Genomic DNA, 21702 nt, shown 5'->3' with positions numbered 1-21702 from the left:
GGTTTTTCTTTTTAAACTCAGAGGGAAGCCTGTGCAACTGCCTTTGTAGTGACCAGAAGTGTAAGTTACAAGGATGTTACACTGAATATGTTGTTCTAACTCTTCTGAGAACTAAAGAGGATAAAAAGAGCCCGTTCCTATTCAGTGCAGCTATGCTGAGATTTGTGGGCAGGTCTCTTAAACAGAAGAAGTTATTCTGCAGAGTGGTATTTGCACCTGAAGAAACGAAGACTGGGAAATTCTGTGAGCTGTATTAGCAAAATAAGCAGCACCTCTGAAGTTCTGAAATTTGACTCTTCCCTTTGGAGAAGCAAAATGATGGTAATGTTTAAAGAGCAGAGCAAGTTATTAGAATAGCTTCCTTCAGTAGTCTTGTGGCAGAACCCTTGAACTTTCTAACATTTATATTCAGTAAAATAAACTGGCTCAAGGATAAGCATTACACTCTTTACAAGAAGCTTCTTGAAACTTTAGCTATCTTCCAAGCTCCCGAACAATTGTACCATGTTACCATCTCCTTACTGCCTTTGTTATTGTTCCTCTGTTGAAATTAATGCCTGCAAAATATAAATGAGAAAATGGAAAGTATGTGTACACCTCAGCCATTTTAATGCAATGTCTAATGCCAAAAGGCTAGGTTAAACCTGAGCTGAGACACTATGCACCGAAGCAGCTGAGGCACATGTACGTGTTTTGTTCCAAGCAATGTGATTTGAGGGCAGTAACCTTTGGCAGATAGGGTGAAAGAAGGAGTTGAAAAGAATAATTTCTCAATCTGCTGCTGTTAAGTTCTCTAAATGGTATTTGCCAAAGACCTAAGACAAAAACACACAAGGATTTTGTATGCAACTTAATACACTCTTTTATTAAATCTAGGATGGTGCTCTAAGAAGTAGAAATTAGGGTTAAAATGATTATTTGAAACTAATTGAAATGCATAGCTTATATCCTGTTACAGTAATGTGTATAAAAGTCTGCATTGTGGGGTCTAAAATGAGAAGGATGACTATTGTTCAAAATCTTGTATGAGGAACAGTAGTTCTCTCGGATTCCGTCAAGAACATAAGAAAATCCGTGTGCCCATAGGGAAGTGCGTGGTTTTTGAGTATTTTATGATGAAGCTATGTTAGTTGGTCAGTGGAAGACTTTAAAAAAAAAAAAAAAAATCTAAGATAGCCTAATATGTCTGTATCTAGTTCTAGATAAATTTAGTTCTGGTTCTATTTAATATAAGCTTCCTCACGTATCAGCAAATTTTCCCAATTTGAGATTTTAAAGAAGAATTAAGACCATGCTCCAAAGAAGGAAACTTCACAGAACTTTTTTTAACCATATACATTTAACAGATATGTTTATAGTTGTGTAATTAAAAGCTCACATACAACATAGCTTAGTTGAGAATCCGGGGAGACAGATCTTATTTTGCATCTTAAGAAAGTTTTAAGTTCCTTTTGCATGTGTCTTTCTTTAGCACTCAGTGCAATCATCAACGATTCTTTCTCTGTATGAAATACTTCTTATATTTTACTGTTAGAATAATGTGTCGTAGTTCTGTTCTTCTATTTACATACGTTTTTTCTTCTTTTCAACATAGGATATTTCAAACTTCTAAGTACTCCACAGTTGTCTCCATATTGGAAGCTGTTCAAGCAAGTGGACACTGGCCTGAAGAGTAAGTAGTATCTTTTTGTTTTGAAATTTTCTGAACACACTGCTTCAGGGAGGACAACTATGTTTTCTGATAGCAAAGAATTTAAGATAGTGCTTGTATTATATAGTAGTTACAGGTTAATTAGACTTCTGGTTTTTACTGCTTCACTTTTACAGCTAGGAGCAATTACTTGATTGCAATATAATAATAATATTTTTAATGCTTTTATTCAATTAATTTATATATTGTAAGACAATTTTTAGATAAACAAGTTTAGGAATTAAAATATATTTTGAAATGCTGCATATTACTTGACAGTTGAATAATTTTGAACTTGATTCTAACATCTGGATGTGAAGAGGACTTTTTGCATAATGGGAGATCTATTTGACATTACATAAAAGGATAAACGTAGTAATAGTACTCACAAAAAAAATTTTACTGGGATGTTGCAGTTTTGTGTTTGTTTTTTTCTCCCAGTGTTAGTAAAAATAGGCACTTCACTTCCTTATTTAAGAGACAATTATAACATCATGGCTACTACTGATTGTACGTTAATTCTGGTGTTCTTGTTTTTATGGTATCTATTAAATAATTGAGTTCCAACTGTTGTATTTGCATAATAATATGCTATTATTTCAAGTATAATCTTAAAATTGGTTTTGTGTGGCTAGTTTAATGTTTCATTTTCAGGTCTCTAATGATGAGGTGCCCATCTGGAGATAAAGAGCATCTCTGAACTTCTTTCTTCATTAAAGAGATGTGTTCTGTATTCATGGGTAAGGATATTTTTCATCTTGACTTGAACACTTTTATGGAGTATCTTATGGTATATTGTTAATTTCTAAGATTTTAGCAACTGGTATCTTACAGGTTCATCAGATACTTAGTATAGAGCTCCTTAGGTGCATGTATGAGCTCTTAATTTTGACTCAAGCTCTTCATGCAACTTAGGAGTTCATATACCTAAATATCAGTGGTCTGACTTTCATATTACACTAACTCTTGCTTAGATAGTGAGACAGTTTTTGTATATAGGTAAATAATAATTCTAAATAATTACAAATTGGTCAGTGAGTTTTAATTCTTTTTTGTATATATACAAGAGTTCTGCTGGCTTTAATTAGACATTTACCATGCATCTTTTGAATTTCTGGAGCTCTAGAAAGACAAGAACTCTGTCCTGGAAAACAACAAACAAAATAGATGTGAATTTTATGTAATTAAAAAACAAAAACAGCTTTTCAATAGTAAAAGCTGTATCTCATCTGAAGAAACTTTGGGGTATTAGTCCTACTTCAAAAAAGAAGACTTGCAAAAATCCAAATAGAGAATGGGAGTTTTTCTAAATGCTACTAATATTTTAATTTTTGTAGGTCTCTAAATAAAACAGCTAAGATAACTTCATAGGTTGCAGAATTTGGTGTAATGTGTTCCCTTCATATATTAAGCACTGCTTGTTGAAATATCATTTTGAGACTATAAAATAAACTTGAGTTATAAATTAATGTTCTAAATTAAACTTGAGTTATAAATTAATGGATCCTTGAAGAAGTACATGAAGTGCCACAAACACTGCTGATATCATTGCATGATGTCATGCAATTTTATATATAAAAATTTTGTGATACACTTTCTCTTTGGTGTGGTTTTGCTCTGAGCTTAAGATAAGCTGTTCTCAATGAAGGATCTGTCCCGTACGTAGTGCCTGCCAATCTCTTTGCTAATGGTAGAAATTTGGCATTAATTGCATTGAAAGAGGTTTCATTTCCATCTGAAATATCCTTTGTCACGTTGGTTCACTCGAACTTTATATAAAACCTTAAAAAGTGTGTAATTGTCATTTGTCATTTATTTATTTTTTCCTGTAAACCTTCAATATTTATTTCCCAGAGGCTGCCTGCTTCAGGGGAAAGGAGGAGAGTTGTTATATGGCAGTTTGTGCATTTGTGAGGGGTGCAAGGGGGAACAGTGAGTGACATGAAGTATTTGGTGTAAGCAAAATAAGTGCAGATATGCAACCAGACCACTCTGTATCCATATGGCAAGTACACCCCAGTCAGTGTGCTCTGGTTGTATGCTCTTACTCAGGGTTGGAGCCATGGACAGGAATCTACTGACAATTTAAAGCAGTTTCAAATCTTTTTCTGACCTTCAAATCAAAATATGAAGGACTTGAGTTATCTTTTGAGTATTTAGTACAATGTCTGTGAACTCTTTAGTAGAAGAGTTCTAAACAAAAGTGTCATATTGAGGGTATGATTTTATTGAAGGTATAGCTTATTACTCCAAAATAGTTAGAAATACATACATATGAAAGGCAATTTTAAAATTAAAAATGCATATTTACATATATACACACACGTGTATGTATAGATATAATATGCAACATAGCAATATAATATGGATTATATAAAATAAAATTTGGATGTTTATTCTCTCTTCAATGAAATGGACTACCCAAGCAAACTTTTTACTAATTTTAGTGATACCAGGAAGAGAAAACTCACCTCTTTGATCCATATTTGCTATAGGTACCGTGGCATTCTTATTCAATGACTTGTTTCTCTCTTTCTGTTAGAGAATAAAACATTTCATCTCTACTAAATGTCTAAACATTCTTTTTCTATCTTCTGTGTTTCTTGAATTTGAGCAAATTGTTCTGTCCCTTTGTGCATTTTAAATTTAACATGCACATTGATCTTTAAATCTATAATATACTATCATTTATATTGGAGCATCACTGGGGAATAATTTCTGTATTTAATTTACTGCAGCTTTTTGAACTCAGCCAAAGCTTTGGTTATAACTAAATCGGATAAATAATGATAGTGTAAATGTAATTTATTTTTAATATTGGGGGAGGGAAGATCTCTATCACTTCTGAATATCATGCAGAAGTGATCAGATTTTTCAGTATTGTTTTCTACCACGTTATACCTCTTTATGCCTGTCATGCTGTTGTATACTACATAAAATTTAGCAAACAAAACTATTTTTCAGTCTTTCACAGATCTTGTTTGGAAGCAAGTCTGTTATGCTTTGTTGCCTTGCTTTAAAAAAAAAACAAACAACACTGTCCATGCATATAATGTAAAACTCCTCCCTAGTTATGGCCATCTGTGTTTACCTCTTCTATTTCCTTTACATGTAATCTGGATTTCTGTTATGTTATGCTTCAATGACTTCAGTTCTGATCTCTTCTACTAACTTGTTGCTAACTTATTTCTGAGGTAGCTTTTATTATGTGTCTGGTTAGCCATTATTTCAACTTCTCACGTAAAAAGTGTCCATCAAAGTCACCTGCTTCCTATTATCTGTGATGCTGTCATATGTCTGTCATGTGAAGCTGCGATACTCAGTCCCTCAAAGGATAAAAGAGGAGATGTCATTAGTAATGTGCTGAATTTTTACCTGATTGGCATGCTCATAACTAAAGCAGCTAGTTTGCTGTTGTCACTTCATCATAAGTAATCAACAATGCAGTTAATGAAATAATCAGGTTTTATTTTCCATTTTACTGCTACTCTTCATTGACTACTACTTCTCTTCTTGCAAGGAAAATTTCTTTTTCTGTTTTCTTACAGGTTCATTCTTTTTTTGATGTATGTGATAAAATACCTTTTTCTGTGCTTTTCGTCTGTTTATTGTATCTTCTACCATTGCCTTCATTTCTGCTATCGCTTGTTTCTATAGCTATAGCTTGTCTTTTTGCAACTCTTATCTTCCATATGCTAATCTACTATAAAAAGAGATCATCTCTTTGAGACTTTCAGACTGTCTTTATTTCTTCTTGGCCTTTCTCTCTGACTAGAGTAAAAGGTTGTTACTAAACTCTGATGGACAGCCACAATGGAGAAAGTTCGCTTTTTTTCCCTTTGCAAGAAGTTATATTAACCTTTTTAACTTGAAATCTCCGTTTCCTAACCTCTGCTCTGGTATCGATTCTGTCTTGTTGCACACAGACTTTTTAATGAAAGGGATCAAATAGGGCCGAGTGTATCCAGCTTCATTTCTAAGTGGTTTTGAATATAAATAAAACTTGAGAAAGATGTAAAGTTTAAAGAAGTTAGAATTACAGAAAAAATAAATTAGCTGATTTTGCAAATTAAGAGGAACAGGAGTAGTTAATTGATTTATATTGTTTGTAATAGAAAAGATGTTTTTACAAACATATAGGTTACCAAGTTGTGTACTTTTAAATGAAAAACATGAGCTATGCAGAAGTGAGTATATTTTCATTCACTTGGACTTGTAGATCTATTTTAATACCATTTCTTCTGTTTTAAAACTTTGGTTTAGATCTCTACTATAAAGCTTATGTTAGGAACCAGTAAATTAAAGTATAGGTGTTCTGTTTAATGAGTAGTGAACTGATAAAAATAGAAGCTGGAAAATGTTTTTGTTTTAATGCAGGTGTGTTTGCAGAATAACTTGATACTTCTTGTGTGCTGAGCTTTGTGTGAAGTAAAATTGTAGAGTTAGCAGTTTGAGAAATTTAATGTTTAAACGAGGGATGCTTTAGAATATACAAGGATGACAAACCTTGAAATGTGTTTCGGCATGTCTGAAGAACACATTTGATGTTTTTTCTTAGCTGTTGTTCAGTTTTCTTGCATAAATCATCTTGATACAAAATTGAGGAGTTAAAAAGAGAGAAACTAAATGCTAGTAAGAAATGTTGGATGTCTCTGGGTTCCGCTATATTTAAAAAAAAAAAAAAGTAAAATGTGCAACACCATGGAAAATTACAAGTTTACCAAATGTCCTATACTTGGTAAATGCTGTTGAAGCAATTCCAGCTCATAGGGGGCAGTATCTTCTTAAACTCAGGTAAAGAGACCATGGTTTTCTAATTGCTTTGCAGGTTGTACCTCTGGTGTGGTGCTCTTTTTATTTTCTAGAATTTCTCCAAAAAGCTCTTAGACTTCTCTGTTGTAGAAGGATCTTACCAACTTTAAGTTGGGTCGAGATTAATGTTAAATCAGTATAAAATAATGGTGAATTCAGACACACAAAGTATTACAGTTAGTTTAGTCTCTACAGCAAGTGTGATTATCACAAATTTGGGATATAAGGGGCACACAGATGTTGAATTTTATTTATGAAGAGAAATCAAACTGGATTGCTGTAAAATAGTTATTAACCGTAACAGTGTTTGCTTGATGGGAAATACATAGTTTTAACAAAACAGTGTTGGGATTTTGGGTGGGATTTGTTTGGTTGTTTTTTTTTTTTTTTTTTTTTTTTTTTTACATTCTGCCTCTTGTTATTGTAGTTTGCTTCATTGAATAGGGATTCAAAACTAGTTTCCCCATTCTGATTAGAATGTGACTGCAAGAGGAGTTTATCTTGAGTGAGAAGGATTTTGGAAAAATATTGTCTGCACTTGCATTGTTAAACTTCTGGTTGTCAAGTACAATAGATGAAAGTCTTAGAAACACTTATTTCCTAAAATGCTCTTTTGCCAGCCAAAGGTAAAAGAATGTCCAAAATTCAACTTGGTACAATAGATCTGTTGGGGGAAAAGAAAAGGCTGGATAAAAGTGTGCTAAACCTAATTGTAGCTGCTATCATTTTCTGTGTAAGAGGGAGCAAAATAGGGGAAGAGAAGCACTTAAAGCATGTGAAAGATTTTCCATGTGAGAATCTTAATGTTTAACTACGTTGGATGTGAGAAGGTAGGAATTTTTTTTAAAGGTAGGGACAGAAAAATCATGCTTATTTGCCAGTTTTAATCAGAAGTGTGCTGCAGTTTGCCTTCATGTGCCTTCACGATTTGCAAGCTGAGCATTCAATGTTTTCGTATTTAAGTACAGCAGAGACACAAAAAGCACAGTCACTGAGTAAGTTTGTAAGATGACTGAGTGCAAGGCTAGATATTATTGAAGTTCCCAGGTATGCTTTTCTTTGGGCTGAAGAAACTTGATGCATTTTATGGACAGTGAATTAAAAAGTGAAGTGTGAAAGTGCTTCTCTGGTCAAAAGACAAGGTGTCTTTGCAACAGAGTTGTGTTCAGGCTATCTACAGTGGCATCCTTTTGAAAATAAAATGTTTTTTATTATTTTTATTTTTTCCCACTTGATCATCTCTTGTCTATATAAAGGCTTTTGTCATGATGTATTTACATGTATCTATTTAGCCTGGAGAAGTTTCTCATGTGTCTAGCCTTCAGATTTCTCATTTGGAAGTCCGTCTTGCGTGGATCCTTGAAGCTGACATCTTCAGGTTACTTTTCCTTTTCACATCTATGAAGACTTGTTTTATAAAACTTTTGCATCTTAAAAGGGCTGTTTATATTAGAAGAGTTTTGTAGTCTCTTTATTTCTTCCTTTTTTTGATTATTTTGAAAGGAAGTCGGAAGAACAGAGATGGGAAACATTTCTTGTCTTTTGAGCAAAGAAGAAAATTGCCAGGACACAAGCTCAGAGTTACAGTGCCATGACTGCAGTGATATCTGCTATTATGCTTTTTTTTCTTCCTCCCCCTTTTTTTTTTTTTTTAAGTTACTCAGTAATAAAACATGAAGAGATTGTCTGGTGCATGTTTTTTTCAATGGTCGTTTTTACTCCTGTTTGATACTTCTAGACTATTGTAAAGTTAAACTCAGGAGCATGTATAATAGTTACTGTGGAGTTGCTGAACTGTACATCACTTACCCTACATAAAAATACTGTACAGCTGGTTGCATCGATATCACTAAAGACAGAAGTAATTTTTTTTTTTTTTCAAGTTATTAGTACAAACTTAATAGCCTTCCTTATGAGTCACAATGAAACAGTCTATCTGGGCATAACCAAGGAGCTACGTGCAGTCTGATGAGATGGTTATGCTCAGTCTTGATATAGGCTTCAAACCTGAGTTTTTAACAGCTGAGTCCTTGATAACCTGGAACTTGACATTGTACATGACTACCATAATTTCCACCCATCTTTCCACAGATGGGCATCTCTTAAATTAGATTGATTGTTCTGTGGCTACAATATTCTTTCCCTGTACTTAATCTTACTTGATTTTCTTTTCTTAGCTAAAATAGCTTTTTCCCCCAACTTATCTTCTGAGTTGAAATATCCTAAGATGAGAGATGATTCTATTAGAAATGCTACAAAAGCTTGAAAACAATGCAGGTCTTTGGAGGTTTTGGTGTGGAGAAATGCAGACAGAGATCTTTTCTCATCTTTCTTGGTACTTTTCTGAAAAATACATGTGTTTAGTAGATCTGTTTTATTCTATATCTCTTACTGACTAGGGGATGTAGGAGCTCATCTAATTCATCTTGGCGTAGCCTAGTTGAATTACCTAGCTACAATAGTAAAATAATTCAGACGTGGAAGTACCTGAAGATGGATCCTTTAATAAAAGTGCTGAAAAATAATTATAGTTAAAATGCTTACAAGATGACACATTCAAATTCCATCAAATATAAATAGTTGCCTTACTAGATCACTTTCTATTGGGAAACATTACCACCTTGATTAAAACAAAAAGTGTTGTAAAATACATCATCTCTATGGATCCTAGTGTTGGCTTATCTGTCTGAAGGTGTTTGGTATGGGGGAAGTTGTCATTCTGTTGAATTTGTTCATAAGCAAATGAATTTTACTTCTGGACTACTGGAAAACAAGTCTGTTACAATTTGGTAGCTTTAATGAAAATGGCATAGAAGAACCTGAATTTGTGCTTAGATAACAGCAAACTGGAAACAATTTGAAACCCATATACTTAAAGCATCAAATGCATAAGGCTTAAACTATAAGAGCTGTAGAGGACATTTGCTAAAAGCAAAAAATAACTCTTAAGTGATTTGTGCTTTACCTAAATTATTAAAATTATGAATGAAATTTCAAAAATCCATAGAAATATCAGGAAGGAAAAGGAGGTATGAGGAATGAAATACAAAGCAATTGTGTTATTATGCTTCTCTTTTTTCTCCTCTCCCATAGGATGCTTTAACACTTTAAGACGAACATTTCATCAGAAGCACTAATGGATGCTGGTATGCCTTGGATAAGGTGGTGACCACTGGATGTAATCTGTTTCTGTTTACTGCAGAGAGCCAAAACTGACTCCTTTTGGAGTTGAGAGAAGTTAGCAGTACAGACCTACCAAGATGACTGATCCTATGATGGATTTTTTTGATGATGCCAATCTTTTTAGTGAGACCTTAGAAGGTTTGTCAGATGATGCCTTTGTTCAACCTGGACCTGTTTCACTTGTTGATGAATTGAATTTAGGTGCAGAATTTGAACCTTTGCACATAGACTCCTTGAACCATGTGCAAGATGCTCAGAATCAACAGAAGATGAGTGAGTTTGAGCCGCTGAATCAGTATGATTCTCTGAAACTTCACCAAGTAAGTACGTCTTTCAATAGCTCAGCAGACAACGTCTTATCGCCACACTCTCAATTCAATTGTTCACCAATTCATCCACAAACACAGTCTAATGGGATGTTTCCAGATGTGGCTGATGGTAGTCCTATGTGGGGTCACCAAACTGCCACAACTGTTTCGAATCAAAATGGGTCCCCCTTTCACCAAGGACATTCTCAGTCTATGCAGCAAAACAAAAGCTTTGTAGCACACCATGACTTTGCCTTATTTCAGGCTAATGAACCGCAGCATCAGTGTGCCTCACTACGATCTCAACAAAGCAGGAACAACACGGGGCAAGATGCTCTGAGTCAGCCAAAAGACTTCCTGGAAGTTAATGTATCTACTTCTCACAGAGTCAATGTTAACCACCCACCTCCAGTTTCTAATCCTTCAACTTCACAGCAGCCTCTGTCTGTTCAACAGTTTTCTCAAACTGCAAGTGCTTCAATACATTTTTGTGGGAATCAAGAAGGAACTTTTGATGGACAGTCCCCAACTATTACTCCGTGTTCTGTCAATAATAGCCAACAATTTTCATCTCCTTATTCGTACTCTAATAACCACATTTCTCCTACCAGCCTTCTTCAGTCTACAACAGCTCTTTCTAGTAGCCAGCAGACACACCCTATCTCTGACTTCACTGGAAGTGATGCCTTTACATCTCAAACAGGGACCAAGCAAGAAACAACTGAGCACATGTTGAATCCTAATACACCTTTGAATTCAAGTAGTTTTCAAATGTTGCATTCTGCGCATCCTCAGGGCAACTTTAGTAGTTCAAAACTTTCTCCTGTGAATATTAATTTTCCAGCTTCTGCTGGTTCTGCTTCTCAGATAAGCCATTTCACAGACCCTATTGAGAGCAATGGTTTTACGTCTTTGGATGAGAACTTACTTCATCAAGTTGAGGCTCCAAACGAACCGTTTACAGGACTCGACCCAGATGACCTCCTTCAGGAAGATCTTCTGCCACAGTTTGATGACTCTGCGTTTGTTCAGGATAGCACAAGCCATGTTTTAGAGCATGACCTAGAACACCATATAAGCCCCCATCAAGTAACACAGGCATCTGATATTGGTCGGGCACAGTCGCAAAGTCAAATTCATCCCTGGCATTCTGCAGTTTCCAGTCAGCATCTGCAAGAGAGAAGTCGTATAACCTTACAAGGACAGGTATGTAGGGGTTTAGGGGATGAGGGGGTTGAGCTGCCCGGCCTGATTTGGCTGCTTGGACATTGGTACTTGTGCCAAAGCAGGGTGACTGGAGACTCTGACCTTTTGTTGGTAATTGGTCCTCAAGAAGTCTGTGTAACTCTTAGTTTATGAAAAAACTTTTGATGCAAGCCTGCTTTTTCTGTTTTCTTACCATTGTAGAAAACCAGATTTATATGACCTGAGATATTTGTTCAGAGGAAGTGGAGCCAGTCCTTCTACTGCATGTATTTCCTAAGTACAGCAGAGAAGAACAGTTGTTTTATGCTTCAGGTGTAAATATCATGGCTTATTGTCTTTTAAAGTACTCATAGCAGCATATTTTTAAGAGCTTTAATAAGATGTACTGGTGTGGCTGATTTCCTGCAGGAGTTGCATGGCTTTGGTCCTTTGGTAACTTTCTGTGCTCATTGTCATTAACTGAAAATACAGGGTTTTTTTTGTTTGTTTTTATATGATTAGCAATAATAGAAAAGGCTATACCTATTTATTTCATTACTTTTGGGTAAAAGAAAAAAATGTGCAGTTGTTCTTGCATAACATCCGCATCTATTACATGTGTTAAAGCCCTTGGTATGGAGGACATGAAAGCATAAAAATTATCTTGTACTGTTCTAATGGCATACAAGATAAATTAACTTTGCAGACAGTGCTTTTCATGTTATCTGAAAAGATAAAAATTGTATGAACATCGAAGAGTTTAGAAAAAACAATCCTGCAGTGACATGAATATAAGAAATGCAAGGTTTTATAGACTTTTTTAAAATGTTTTCTCTAGTGAGCCTAGTGAATTTTCAAGTAGCTTTAATTGATTGAGATATTAAGTTCTTCTTTTTTCTTCTTTTTTTTTTTTTTCCAAACACTGACCCCTATCTTCATCTGTATCACCTTGTCTTTTGTTGAAGGTGTGTGAGCAGTAATAAATTGAAGTATAGACTGGTATTTTGTTCTATTCTGAGAGTAGCTAAACTTTTCAATAATTAACAACAACAACAACAATCTGTTAAAAAAGCCAGTAAAAGTTCTGTATTCACAACTCTGTAACCAGCAAAATCATTTGTTTTCATTACAGTTATTGGAAACCTCACTGTGTGCAAGATTGCAGGAATTTTCATCTCAAAATTCTATTTCAAAAGAGATTATATCGTGGATAAAGAGAGATGTGGTAACCAAATATACAAAGAACTGTTTAAAATCTTTAAGTCATTTAAGCCAGTGCTGCCGTTTTTGAGACCGGTTTAGTGGCTTTCCTTTGTTAAGGCTTTGAGTGCCATCACTGCCTGCATTAGCTGTAAGTTAGTTCCTGAGTGCTGTTGTCTTTTGACACTGTTCGGTAGCTTCAGGCCCAAATTTGATTTGACAGGAATGACTGAAACTCCTACTCATGGTTTGGCAGAAGGAGATGCAGCTTCTGTATGATACATCTACATATTCAGCCGCTCTTGCTGGTAATCTGGGGCTTCCAAAAGCGTGAGGATGTCTGTTCAAGTCTGTGTGCATCTGAGCAGTAAAAATGAGAAGTTTTTTAAACTGTTGTTTTAAATTCTACTTGGAATTTAGCTTCTAGTTGGGAAAGGAGAGAGGAAATACCAATGTTCTCTGGTTTTCCATCTGTGCATTTCAAAATAGAGGCAACTAACATCAAATACATACGTGCATGTGGCCTTAAAAAGCTACAACTGTTGTGTTACTTCTGTGTTCTCTTTACTGATGCACTCTGTACCTTACAATATGGATTGGTGTCCTGTTGGAAGAGTTGTTGGGAAGGAAAGGAACTCAATGGCTGAGTCTTGCTTTAGTTAGCTTGCAAGACACGTGTCCTGTGAAGGAGGCATTGTAAGACGTGCCATCGCTTCATGGCATCGGCGGAGAGATGAGGGTCTCACACTTTGCATCTCTGGTCCTGGTTCAGTAGATGACTTTTCCATTACAACTTGGGCTTATGTGCATGGAGCATGTGATTTTCATTTCCTACGAGCGAAACTTTTGGCACTTCAGTTGGTGTAGTGCTGGCGTGTTGCTCCTAGAATATGCATACAGCAATGTATTTAAGATGAGCTTGATGGATCGAATGATGCGGTAGGTGTGACTTGTTGATGTTAATGTGCTTTTTTTTTTTTCTTTTTTGGGGGGTCGGGAGTGAGGAGGGGAGGGCACAGCCTATGTGGCTCATCGTGTTGGTTCTGTCTGATATGAGCCCCTAACACAGGGGCATGGAGCTGGGCGGCTGGTAGGGCACTGAGGTACTTCTGGGTTCTGCTAAGGCAACAGAGCCCAAATTCTGTGCCATGGGGCTGCAGGGCAGAAGCCAGAGCTGTTAGCTGCACCCTTGGGTCTCCCATTGGTATGCTGGGGTAAAGCGTGAGCGGGATGTGGCTTCCTGGAAAAGTGGTGGTGGCAAGAAATGCATGCGTTGGGATAGTTTGTGAGGGGTGTGTGGCATACAAGCCAGGCAGTGAAAAGTAGGTCTCATGACACTTTCTGGTGCTGTAATTTTTCTGTAGCGTACATTAGAACCTTTTTAAGACTGCATCAGCTTCGCTGACATCACTGTCAGTGCCTTGTTTTGTAACCTGGAACAGAGGGAAAGTTCTGAGGCCTGTAGAGAGTGTTCAAGTGTTTGGGAGGGTTGCTTCGGTTTTGGTAGCGGTGGGAGAACAGTGCAACTTCACAGGATTTCAACTCTACTTCATCTCTTTTACTTCTTCCTGGAACTTTGAAATAAGACTGGCAGAAAACAGGTAGGCATATAAGCTGCTGGGTGGTTTTTTATTATTATTATAGGGTATGCAATAAATTGTATAAATTGTTTTCAGACCTTAAGTTTATGTAGTAGAAGAGATGTTTAGTGTTTCCTCCAGAAACTGGTTGTGCAGTGGGACCTGTCATACAGCTGCAAGGAGTGCATCGATGGGGGAATGATAGGAGCAAACCATGTACAACTCTCTCTGAGCCTGCAGTGTACATAACATGAATTAGTAATAGTATGGCAACTGGAGGAAACAATTACTAGTGGATTTAGTTGTTTTCAGCAGTTTTGCTTTGATAATGATTGAGGGGGTTTGAAAAAACTATTTTTAAATTCTACGAAGTAGTTGATGAACTGTAGCTATTGGAGTGGACCCAACATTAGACAATCAAATATCCCCAACTGCAGTTATACTAAGATCATTTAAAAATGAGACAAGATTAAATACTTATGATTCTGTTGTTTGAAAGGAAGCATGCTTATCGCAGTTTAACTTGTAAAGCTATTCTCTCAGTACAAATTAATTTAAAAATTAATAGTTCAGTGTAATAGCGCACAATTAAAAACAATCTGAAATGTCTTATGCTGCTGTTATACTTTCTATGCCTGCTGTAATTAGATTATAATTGTAAATATATCGTGCCTCTTAATTTTACATCATGCATTTTTCATCATAGTTTGATTATGGAAATGAAATGAAGTGAAGGAATATCCTGGAGATCCGTGTAGTCTCACCTTTGACTAATATAATGCTTCTGATCTTTTTACCTCCTCTTAAAACTGTTTTGAAAATATTCTCTTTGCTTTTCATGAGCGTAAAAAAAGGTGACAAATATAGGCATCCATGTTCAGTTCTGCATGCTTAGAAAAAAAGGAAGTTGAAGTGATATTCTGAAGTTCATAGTGGCCTCAGAGAAGGTTGCCACTGTAAGGTCACCCCGGAGCCTTCCCTTCTCCAGGCTGAGCAGCCCCAGCTCCCTCAGCCCCTCCTTGTAGGAGCAGGGCTCCAGTCCTCTGAGCATCCTCACGGCGTCCTCTGGACCTGATTCAAGTCCACGTCCTTCTTAGGCTGGGGGCCCCGGTGCTCCTCTGGCCACATATCTCAAAGCTTAATGGAGATTGAGCTGGAAAATAATACTTTATTAATGATTGCAAATGCTACATGGCAAGGCGTTGATCTCAGCTCTTGGTATCAGGTGAATCTTTTTTCTACCCCTTTTGTGACTAAATGTTTGGCACCTAACTTGATAATTCAGTGTATTCATGAAGTCCAGTATCTTGCATCTGACACGTTTGCATTTGTTTTGTTTTGTTGTTGTTTTGAAACTGACTTGAAACCTGAAAGTGCTTTTCTGCTTGCAAGTGTGTGCTTTCCTACCGCTTGTTTCAGAGCAACAGGTGATGCTGCTTTTGGAGAGAATTTGTCTTGCCCTTGTTGAAAGCTTAGGAAGAAATATTGACTGTATATTAGAATGGTGTAACTTCATACATGAGGGTATCATCGGAGGTGGAATTTTCACCTGATCAGAGTGCAGGGAAGAGGCTCTGGTGCCGCTGAGGTGTACGTCCTCCGTGGTCACAGCCTTTCACCTGTGTTAGCAGCTGCCTCCCTTTTGTATCGGCTCTAAATTTGGTTTCACAAGTATCCCTTGGATTATCCCACTCAAAAACCTCTTTCTCTGGTCTTGATTGCCGTTCTATTCATATATCAGAACTCAAATGAAAGATATGCCTAGTAAGCAGTGATGTGTTATCTCGGGTAGTTATGGTTGGCCCAACAAGCCAATTCATTGCAACGTGCGCTTAAGGAAGACGTATAGAAATCAAGGCTAGAGTATTTTTCAGAGTGCATTTCTCAGATTCCATGTAGTTTACTTTTAAGAGAGCCCATAATGAGAAATATTTTCAAATACTGAACTGATGGGACTGTATTTAAGTTCTTCATAGCAGAGACCGGCTTTTCTGCATAGTAAGCTTATTGCTCTTAAGTGTTCTTACGAGACCATGTTGTAAAATTATGATCCTGTTATTAGCGTTGTTTGTGAAGCAGTGTATGACAGTTTTCAGTGGGACTAAGCATAATAAAATCTGTGACTCAAAATTTGCCCTATTTTGCATTATCTGAGAACTGAAATACAGACATCTGTTGTATTGAAAGCACTTGTATTTGGTGGGGCATTAGCTTGTAATCTGCAAGTGTGTTGTTTTTTTTTTTAAAAAGCTCTTCCTTCCCTCCCAAAGAGAGTCCTAAAAAACTCTTTTTCTTCTAAAATGCTGTTAAGCATATCCGTTGTATTTATATTGTACTTGTTCCTTTTAATTATGGTTAATTTTATGGGTGATGTCACCACATTAACAAATGTAAATCTCTGTCTGAACTTGCCTTTTAAACATTTCTAGGAGTTGCGTGCTCTGGACTTACTTCTCTGTTTGAGGAACAATTTTCACCTTCATTGTAGTTGTAGCAGTTTAATAAACTGTCTGCCACTGTGAGGCAGCAGAATTCAGTTGTCATCTCCCAGCACCTAGCAGGTTTATCATGTCTGTACAAGTAAAAAAGTACTCCCTCCGCTGACCTTTTTCGCACCATATTTTCCTGCTTTTTTGCTTTCCATTTTCAGAAGGGCCCACACAAATGGGAGGAAGTGAAAGTGGCAAAGCTGTGTCAAGTGTGTAGAGTTAATGAGATGAGTAGGGCATCACCTCTGAGCTGAGTAGCACAATTCCTGGAATGAGCAAACTCTTTCAGATTATAATTGTATTTAATGTGTTTCAAAACCAGTCTATGGCTCTTTGCCGTAGATGTCTTCATCACTCAAGACAGCAATATTTTGCTAGCTTTATAGTTGGATGTATATGAAAAATTTTGGGTTTTATATGTTTTATCCAAATTTTAGGTAAGCATTTTATACTCTATATTTCTTTTTAAAATGAGAAATTGCATAGGATGGGGGAAAGGAAATATATGTGCATGAAATCAGCTTGTAACACATTTACTGATAAATATTTGTTGTTATATTTAACTTTTATCCATTTTTTTCATTTGCCTTGCTTTTCTTTAGGAAATACAGCTGCATAACAAGGGAAGGAGAGAATTGCTGGAAGAATGTACCAGGCTATCTGCTATATCATTTTAAAAGCTTTATGAGTTTGTCAGTAGCTAACATCTCCATCAGTTAAAATGTTTAATCATTCTTCTCGGTTTTGAATTGTGTTAGTTGTTGCTAATGCTTTTTATTTCTTTTGAAGTCTCTGAACCTTCCTCAGTTGTCAAATAATTAGGCTGTCCAATTCTTTGCATATATTTCTTATTTAAAAAGCAATACCTGCTGTTGTAATGATTGTTACAATTTAAGAATGTAATCTTTCCTGAGATAACTGCACACTCATTAAATGACTGTAATAATTGTCTTCAAAATGCTCCAAAAGAGAAACCTTTTCGTAAAAAGTTGTTAATGGGTGGCAGGCACAGGCAGGAAGCTTCTGTCTAGCTCAGCTTACAGGGGTAATCCTCCAGGTAGCAGGGTGAGACAGGTTGACAGAAGTAAGTAAAATAGATGGTATTAAAAAAATGCGCAAATAAGTAAGATTGAATATCTAAATACTTATTTGCAAACAGATGTCTTGTTAACACTGAAGAACTGTAAAGCAAAGAGTAATGATGCAATGGTGCAAGCTCAGTGTCTGAGCTTGGTGCCTAATTAGAGAGGGGGGAAAAAAGGAAAATAAAACTTGTCTTGAATCGTCCTCTAAAGACCATAAAGAACTCTAAAGTCCATACTGTGGACTGTTGAAGCAGTAGTTCAGTGTCTGTTTAAAATATCATTAGATTAAGGGAAAAAGTTCATGGGGAAAAAGCTCCCTTCTTACATCATGTGTTAATTCAACCATTTGTGCTGTGAACTGAACTGCAAAACTGATTCAGGAGCTGCGAAATGGCTTTTTGTTGCCAGAGCTGTTTCTCGAGAATACAAGTTGCTGACTTGGTTTGCTGCGTAGTTGGACAAAATTGCATACGCTAGAGACAGCGGCAGTGGGAGAGGAAGGTGTGATGAGCTGGGAAGCACCTTGTGCTGCAGTAAGGCAACTAACTGCGTGCTGTTATGCGTCTCAGATGCTCAGAGGACATCAGTGGGCTCACGGGGGGACTCTTCCTTGGTACTGGTGGTGACTAGCTGTCCAGTGCTGTTAACTAAAGCCTGATATGTTGGTTTGTTTTCTTTCCAAAAAGCTTAAGACCTAGCTTTGCCTCCAAAACTTCCAGAATACCATTTCACCTTGAGACATTTTGTAGAAAATCACCGTGTTTCTAAAGCATTAGTGAAATCTTACTGCCAAAAGAGAAGCAGAGCTTTTAAAGATGTTAACCAGTGGCCTGCTTTTGAAGCCGAAGAATCTGAAGTACATTTGGAATTCATGTGGCTTTTATACAGGTGTCAGTATGTTACATGCACTCAGGTTTTACAATTTCTTTTAGCTGTAATGTTAAGTCTAAATATATAGAGAAACCAAAACAATTCCCAGCACTTCATCCACTCAATAGCCTTCCAGAACTGGAGGGGTATTGTTTACTTTGTAGTTTATCTAGATAAAAAAAATTTGCACAAGCTCCTAATTGCATGGATTCCCAAGACAGTGTCTATCCTTATATGCTGAGAGCAGATTGAATTTGGCAACTCTTAAAGAAAGTAAATACAAGTGAGTGGGTTTCTAGGGTGGTGGGGCTGAGAATTAATATTTTGATTTGAATAAATTTGATAAATGAATCTAGGAACAGAGCTTTAGGCTAGGAACAGTTGACAAGTCCTATATTTTTTGAACATAGTGTAATTTGTAGTATACTTATTCATGTTTCTTTCATAAGTGTGGTAGGCTTTCTTTTGCGTGGGTTATTTAGCTTGTGCTTGCACTTTGTTTTTTTGCTCTCTCGATGTCTTACTGTGAAGGCTAGCATTTTAATGTATATTCTAGGAAAATGTTCCAATCTTTTCTGTAGTGCCTTTTCAGGAGTTTGTAAGGTAATTTCCATGTTAGTAGCATACTGTGTATGCATACAAAATGCTATTGAATATCAAGCCAAAACTAGTTTCATAGATTAGTAGAAAGACCTACTTTAGGAGATATTCATAACTTCACAACTGAGTTTCAGTTTATATGTTGGAAAGAAGTATTGCCCTTAATGTTGAAGAAGATATCTCAGTTCTTGTCGTTCTGAGCATTTTGTTTGCTTCTTTTGTTATACTTGGAAAAATTGTTTCAGAAAGAGAATTTCTGAATTCTAACCCAAGGCTCGAAGCCGTGTGTTTGTTCAGAGGTTCCAGGAGCCTTTCTCTCCAGCTGTAGCATTAACAAGTGGCAGGTCACCAGGCTGCAGTTCAGCATTCATACTTGTAGACAGAACTGTGTCAGGGATTGCTTAAACGCAACGTAGAGCCCTGTGCACACAGACTCAGAGATGCTCTCCAAAATGTTTTTGGAGTCGGGAAGTGTTACAGTGCTGAATGCTTTAATAACTCAGATGGAGCTGTGAAATTGAAGTATGGTTTCAACATCTGGCCTGTCATGATTTATTATGGGAGAGGAGTACCCAGCGGGAAGTGCCAGCTTTTTGATGGTCTGTGTATTGTTGTGATTCTTCTGCAAGCTTTACACTTCGGGACCACTGATTTTAAGTCGTGCTGTCTTGGTTTTAGTATGATTAAATTCACCAGTAAAAATCTAAGTTTGAGTTCTGCGTATTCAGACTAGAGCAATATCTATCCTGTTGAAATTATCACTTAGCCTATGCTTGAGCTCAGTTCCTATTCTACAGGCCAAGTGTTGCTTTCTCTCTTCCTTTGGGGATTTTGTTCTGGAATAAAAATCATGTCAGAATTAAGAGGTGATGTCCTAGACGTGACGTGAATGTGTTCTTCTTTTCTAACCCCCACCTCCCTGTTTTATGTGGCTTTTAATGTGTTTTTTTCAAAGTCCTGCCAATTATAGCCCTCTTGAATGAGATCTGTCCAGGAAGCTAAGTGGCATGACTGAAAGCATCATTGTGTGACATGAATATGCATCCCTACATGGACAGGGAAAGGTGCCTTAACATCTTCTCATTGTTGGTAGGATTCCGTAGAGAGAAGATTTGTGTACAAGCTTAACAAAGTTTCCTAAGTTTGTTTTTATTTTAAGTAAGCAGAGGCAAAATCAGAAGTGTGTCTTACTGTCTGTAAGATTGGTAAGAACAATTTTGAAAAAAGATTAGGCAAATTTATTTTGAAGTTTCTGTGTTGGAGCTCTTACTTCTGTTATCCTGTGGAGGATTCTTTCACCTGCAGTCACTTTTTACTATGAAATCTGATCAAGCTCCTGATATTGTACAAGAGGCATGTTTTATGGTGCTGGCTTGCTGGGCGCTTTCACTTAATAGAGTTTAATTGCAAGTGTGAGTGGGCTTTGACTGACTCTGGGAGATTTGGGGACGTGGTGAGTGAACCTTCCTGGTCGGGGACAGAGGCAGGAAGGTGCTGGTGCTCCTGGCTGTGCCGGAGGATGTCCTTGGCAGCACGCGGCCATCTTTAGCCAGCCTGTCGCTCTATGTATGTTAACAGCAGTTGTTGTTGACTCAAACTCCATTAAAGATGATACAAATTTCATTTGTCTTGAGCCCTACACCTAGTCTTGTCTCTTGTGCAAATAGCCAGCTTTGGCTGAGATAGAAAATGACGGCTAGGCTTCCTTCTAGTGAGCTGTCTTAAAACTTTTTTTGGTCCCTACCAAAAGTTCATACTCACTACTGGTTTTTGTGGTTATCCCAGTGAAGCTCTTGGGTTGCTGTGTTCTCCCTCTCTCTCTCCCTCCCTCCCTCTCTCTCTCTCCCTCTCTCTTTTTAAGAGGCTTCTGGGAAAACAACATTTTTTTTCCTTCATGGGTTTTTTCCTTTGCATGAAATTGAATCCTGCTGATCCCCTATAGTATCCCTCAACTTGTGAGCATTGTTTTCAAACCAGCACCTCTTTTTAATAAATGCCTTTTCTGTGGGCGTCTGGTTTTCCCTATTCATTGAGAGGAGTGGGTCTTTTCAGGAATATTTGAGAAACCTGTATGCAACAGGAGTAGTTTTGTTAGGCTTATATATATGCTAAAGTGCTCTTCTTTTACATTGGATATTCTAGCACCTTGGCAGAGAAAGCCATCAAAGTAATTCCTTGAAGCTGACACGGCAGATATGCAAGTTAGTTTGAATTTAAGAGGAAGAAGTATGTCCCCCTTTGATTTAAATGGAAATATGCTGTGCAGTCAGCACTGGTTTTAATGATATGTGACTTCCTAGCTGGTAATGTTAAAAATAAATTGCTTTTCCCAGTTTGCGTCAGTATCTTCTAATGTACATAACATGCTCATTTTTTTGTTTCACTGAAATTGCAAGCATTGAAGATGTTTTGGTTACTCTGTTAGGTATCAAGGAATCCTACAAAAATGCCATGCTCACAGATTGAGTGAATTTTTAAACTTAAGTGCTTTTAATGAATAAACTCCCTATTTGTAAATAAAGAGGTCTTGCATGTAAGACTTTCTGAAGATGTAGCTTGTTTCAATTTACAGATAGTTTATGATCAGTATTTTCCTGTTCATGTGGAATCAAATCATATCTTTTTCACATCTGTTATCTCTTTCACAGCACTTGATTTTTTTTTGTCATCAACAAGCAGTGAAAGTACATGCCGTTTTTA

At 36.8% G+C, this 21702-nt stretch overlaps 1 protein-coding gene across 7 annotated transcripts in view; it reads left to right on the top strand.

Annotated features, from left to right (window-relative positions):
• The window catches only part of CHD9 (chromodomain helicase DNA binding protein 9), a 94396-nt gene that overhangs the window by 6343 nt on the left and 66351 nt on the right, over positions 1-21702 (top strand). For 6 of the 7 annotated variants that reach the window (XM_040570895.1, XM_040570900.1, XM_040570897.1 and 3 more), the window contains exons 2-4: positions 1595-1672; positions 2345-2430; positions 9596-11199. In XM_040570895.1, the coding sequence (XP_040426829.1) occupies positions 9763-11199 (1437 nt within the window). In that variant the 5' untranslated portion in view covers positions 1595-1672; positions 2345-2430; positions 9596-9762. Of the gene's footprint in view, positions 1-1594; positions 1673-2344; positions 2431-9595; positions 11200-13400; positions 13980-21702 lie in introns of those variants that run through there. The other variant, XM_040570908.1, reaches the window with a different exon arrangement.

The sequence above is a fragment of the Cygnus olor genome, chromosome 12 (assembly GCF_009769625.2).
Source record: "Cygnus olor isolate bCygOlo1 chromosome 12, bCygOlo1.pri.v2, whole genome shotgun sequence".
Taxonomy (NCBI): Eukaryota; Metazoa; Chordata; class Aves; order Anseriformes; family Anatidae; genus Cygnus; species Cygnus olor.
Note: the sequence above shows the minus strand (reverse complement) of the source record. Positions and strands in the feature narration are given on the sequence as shown.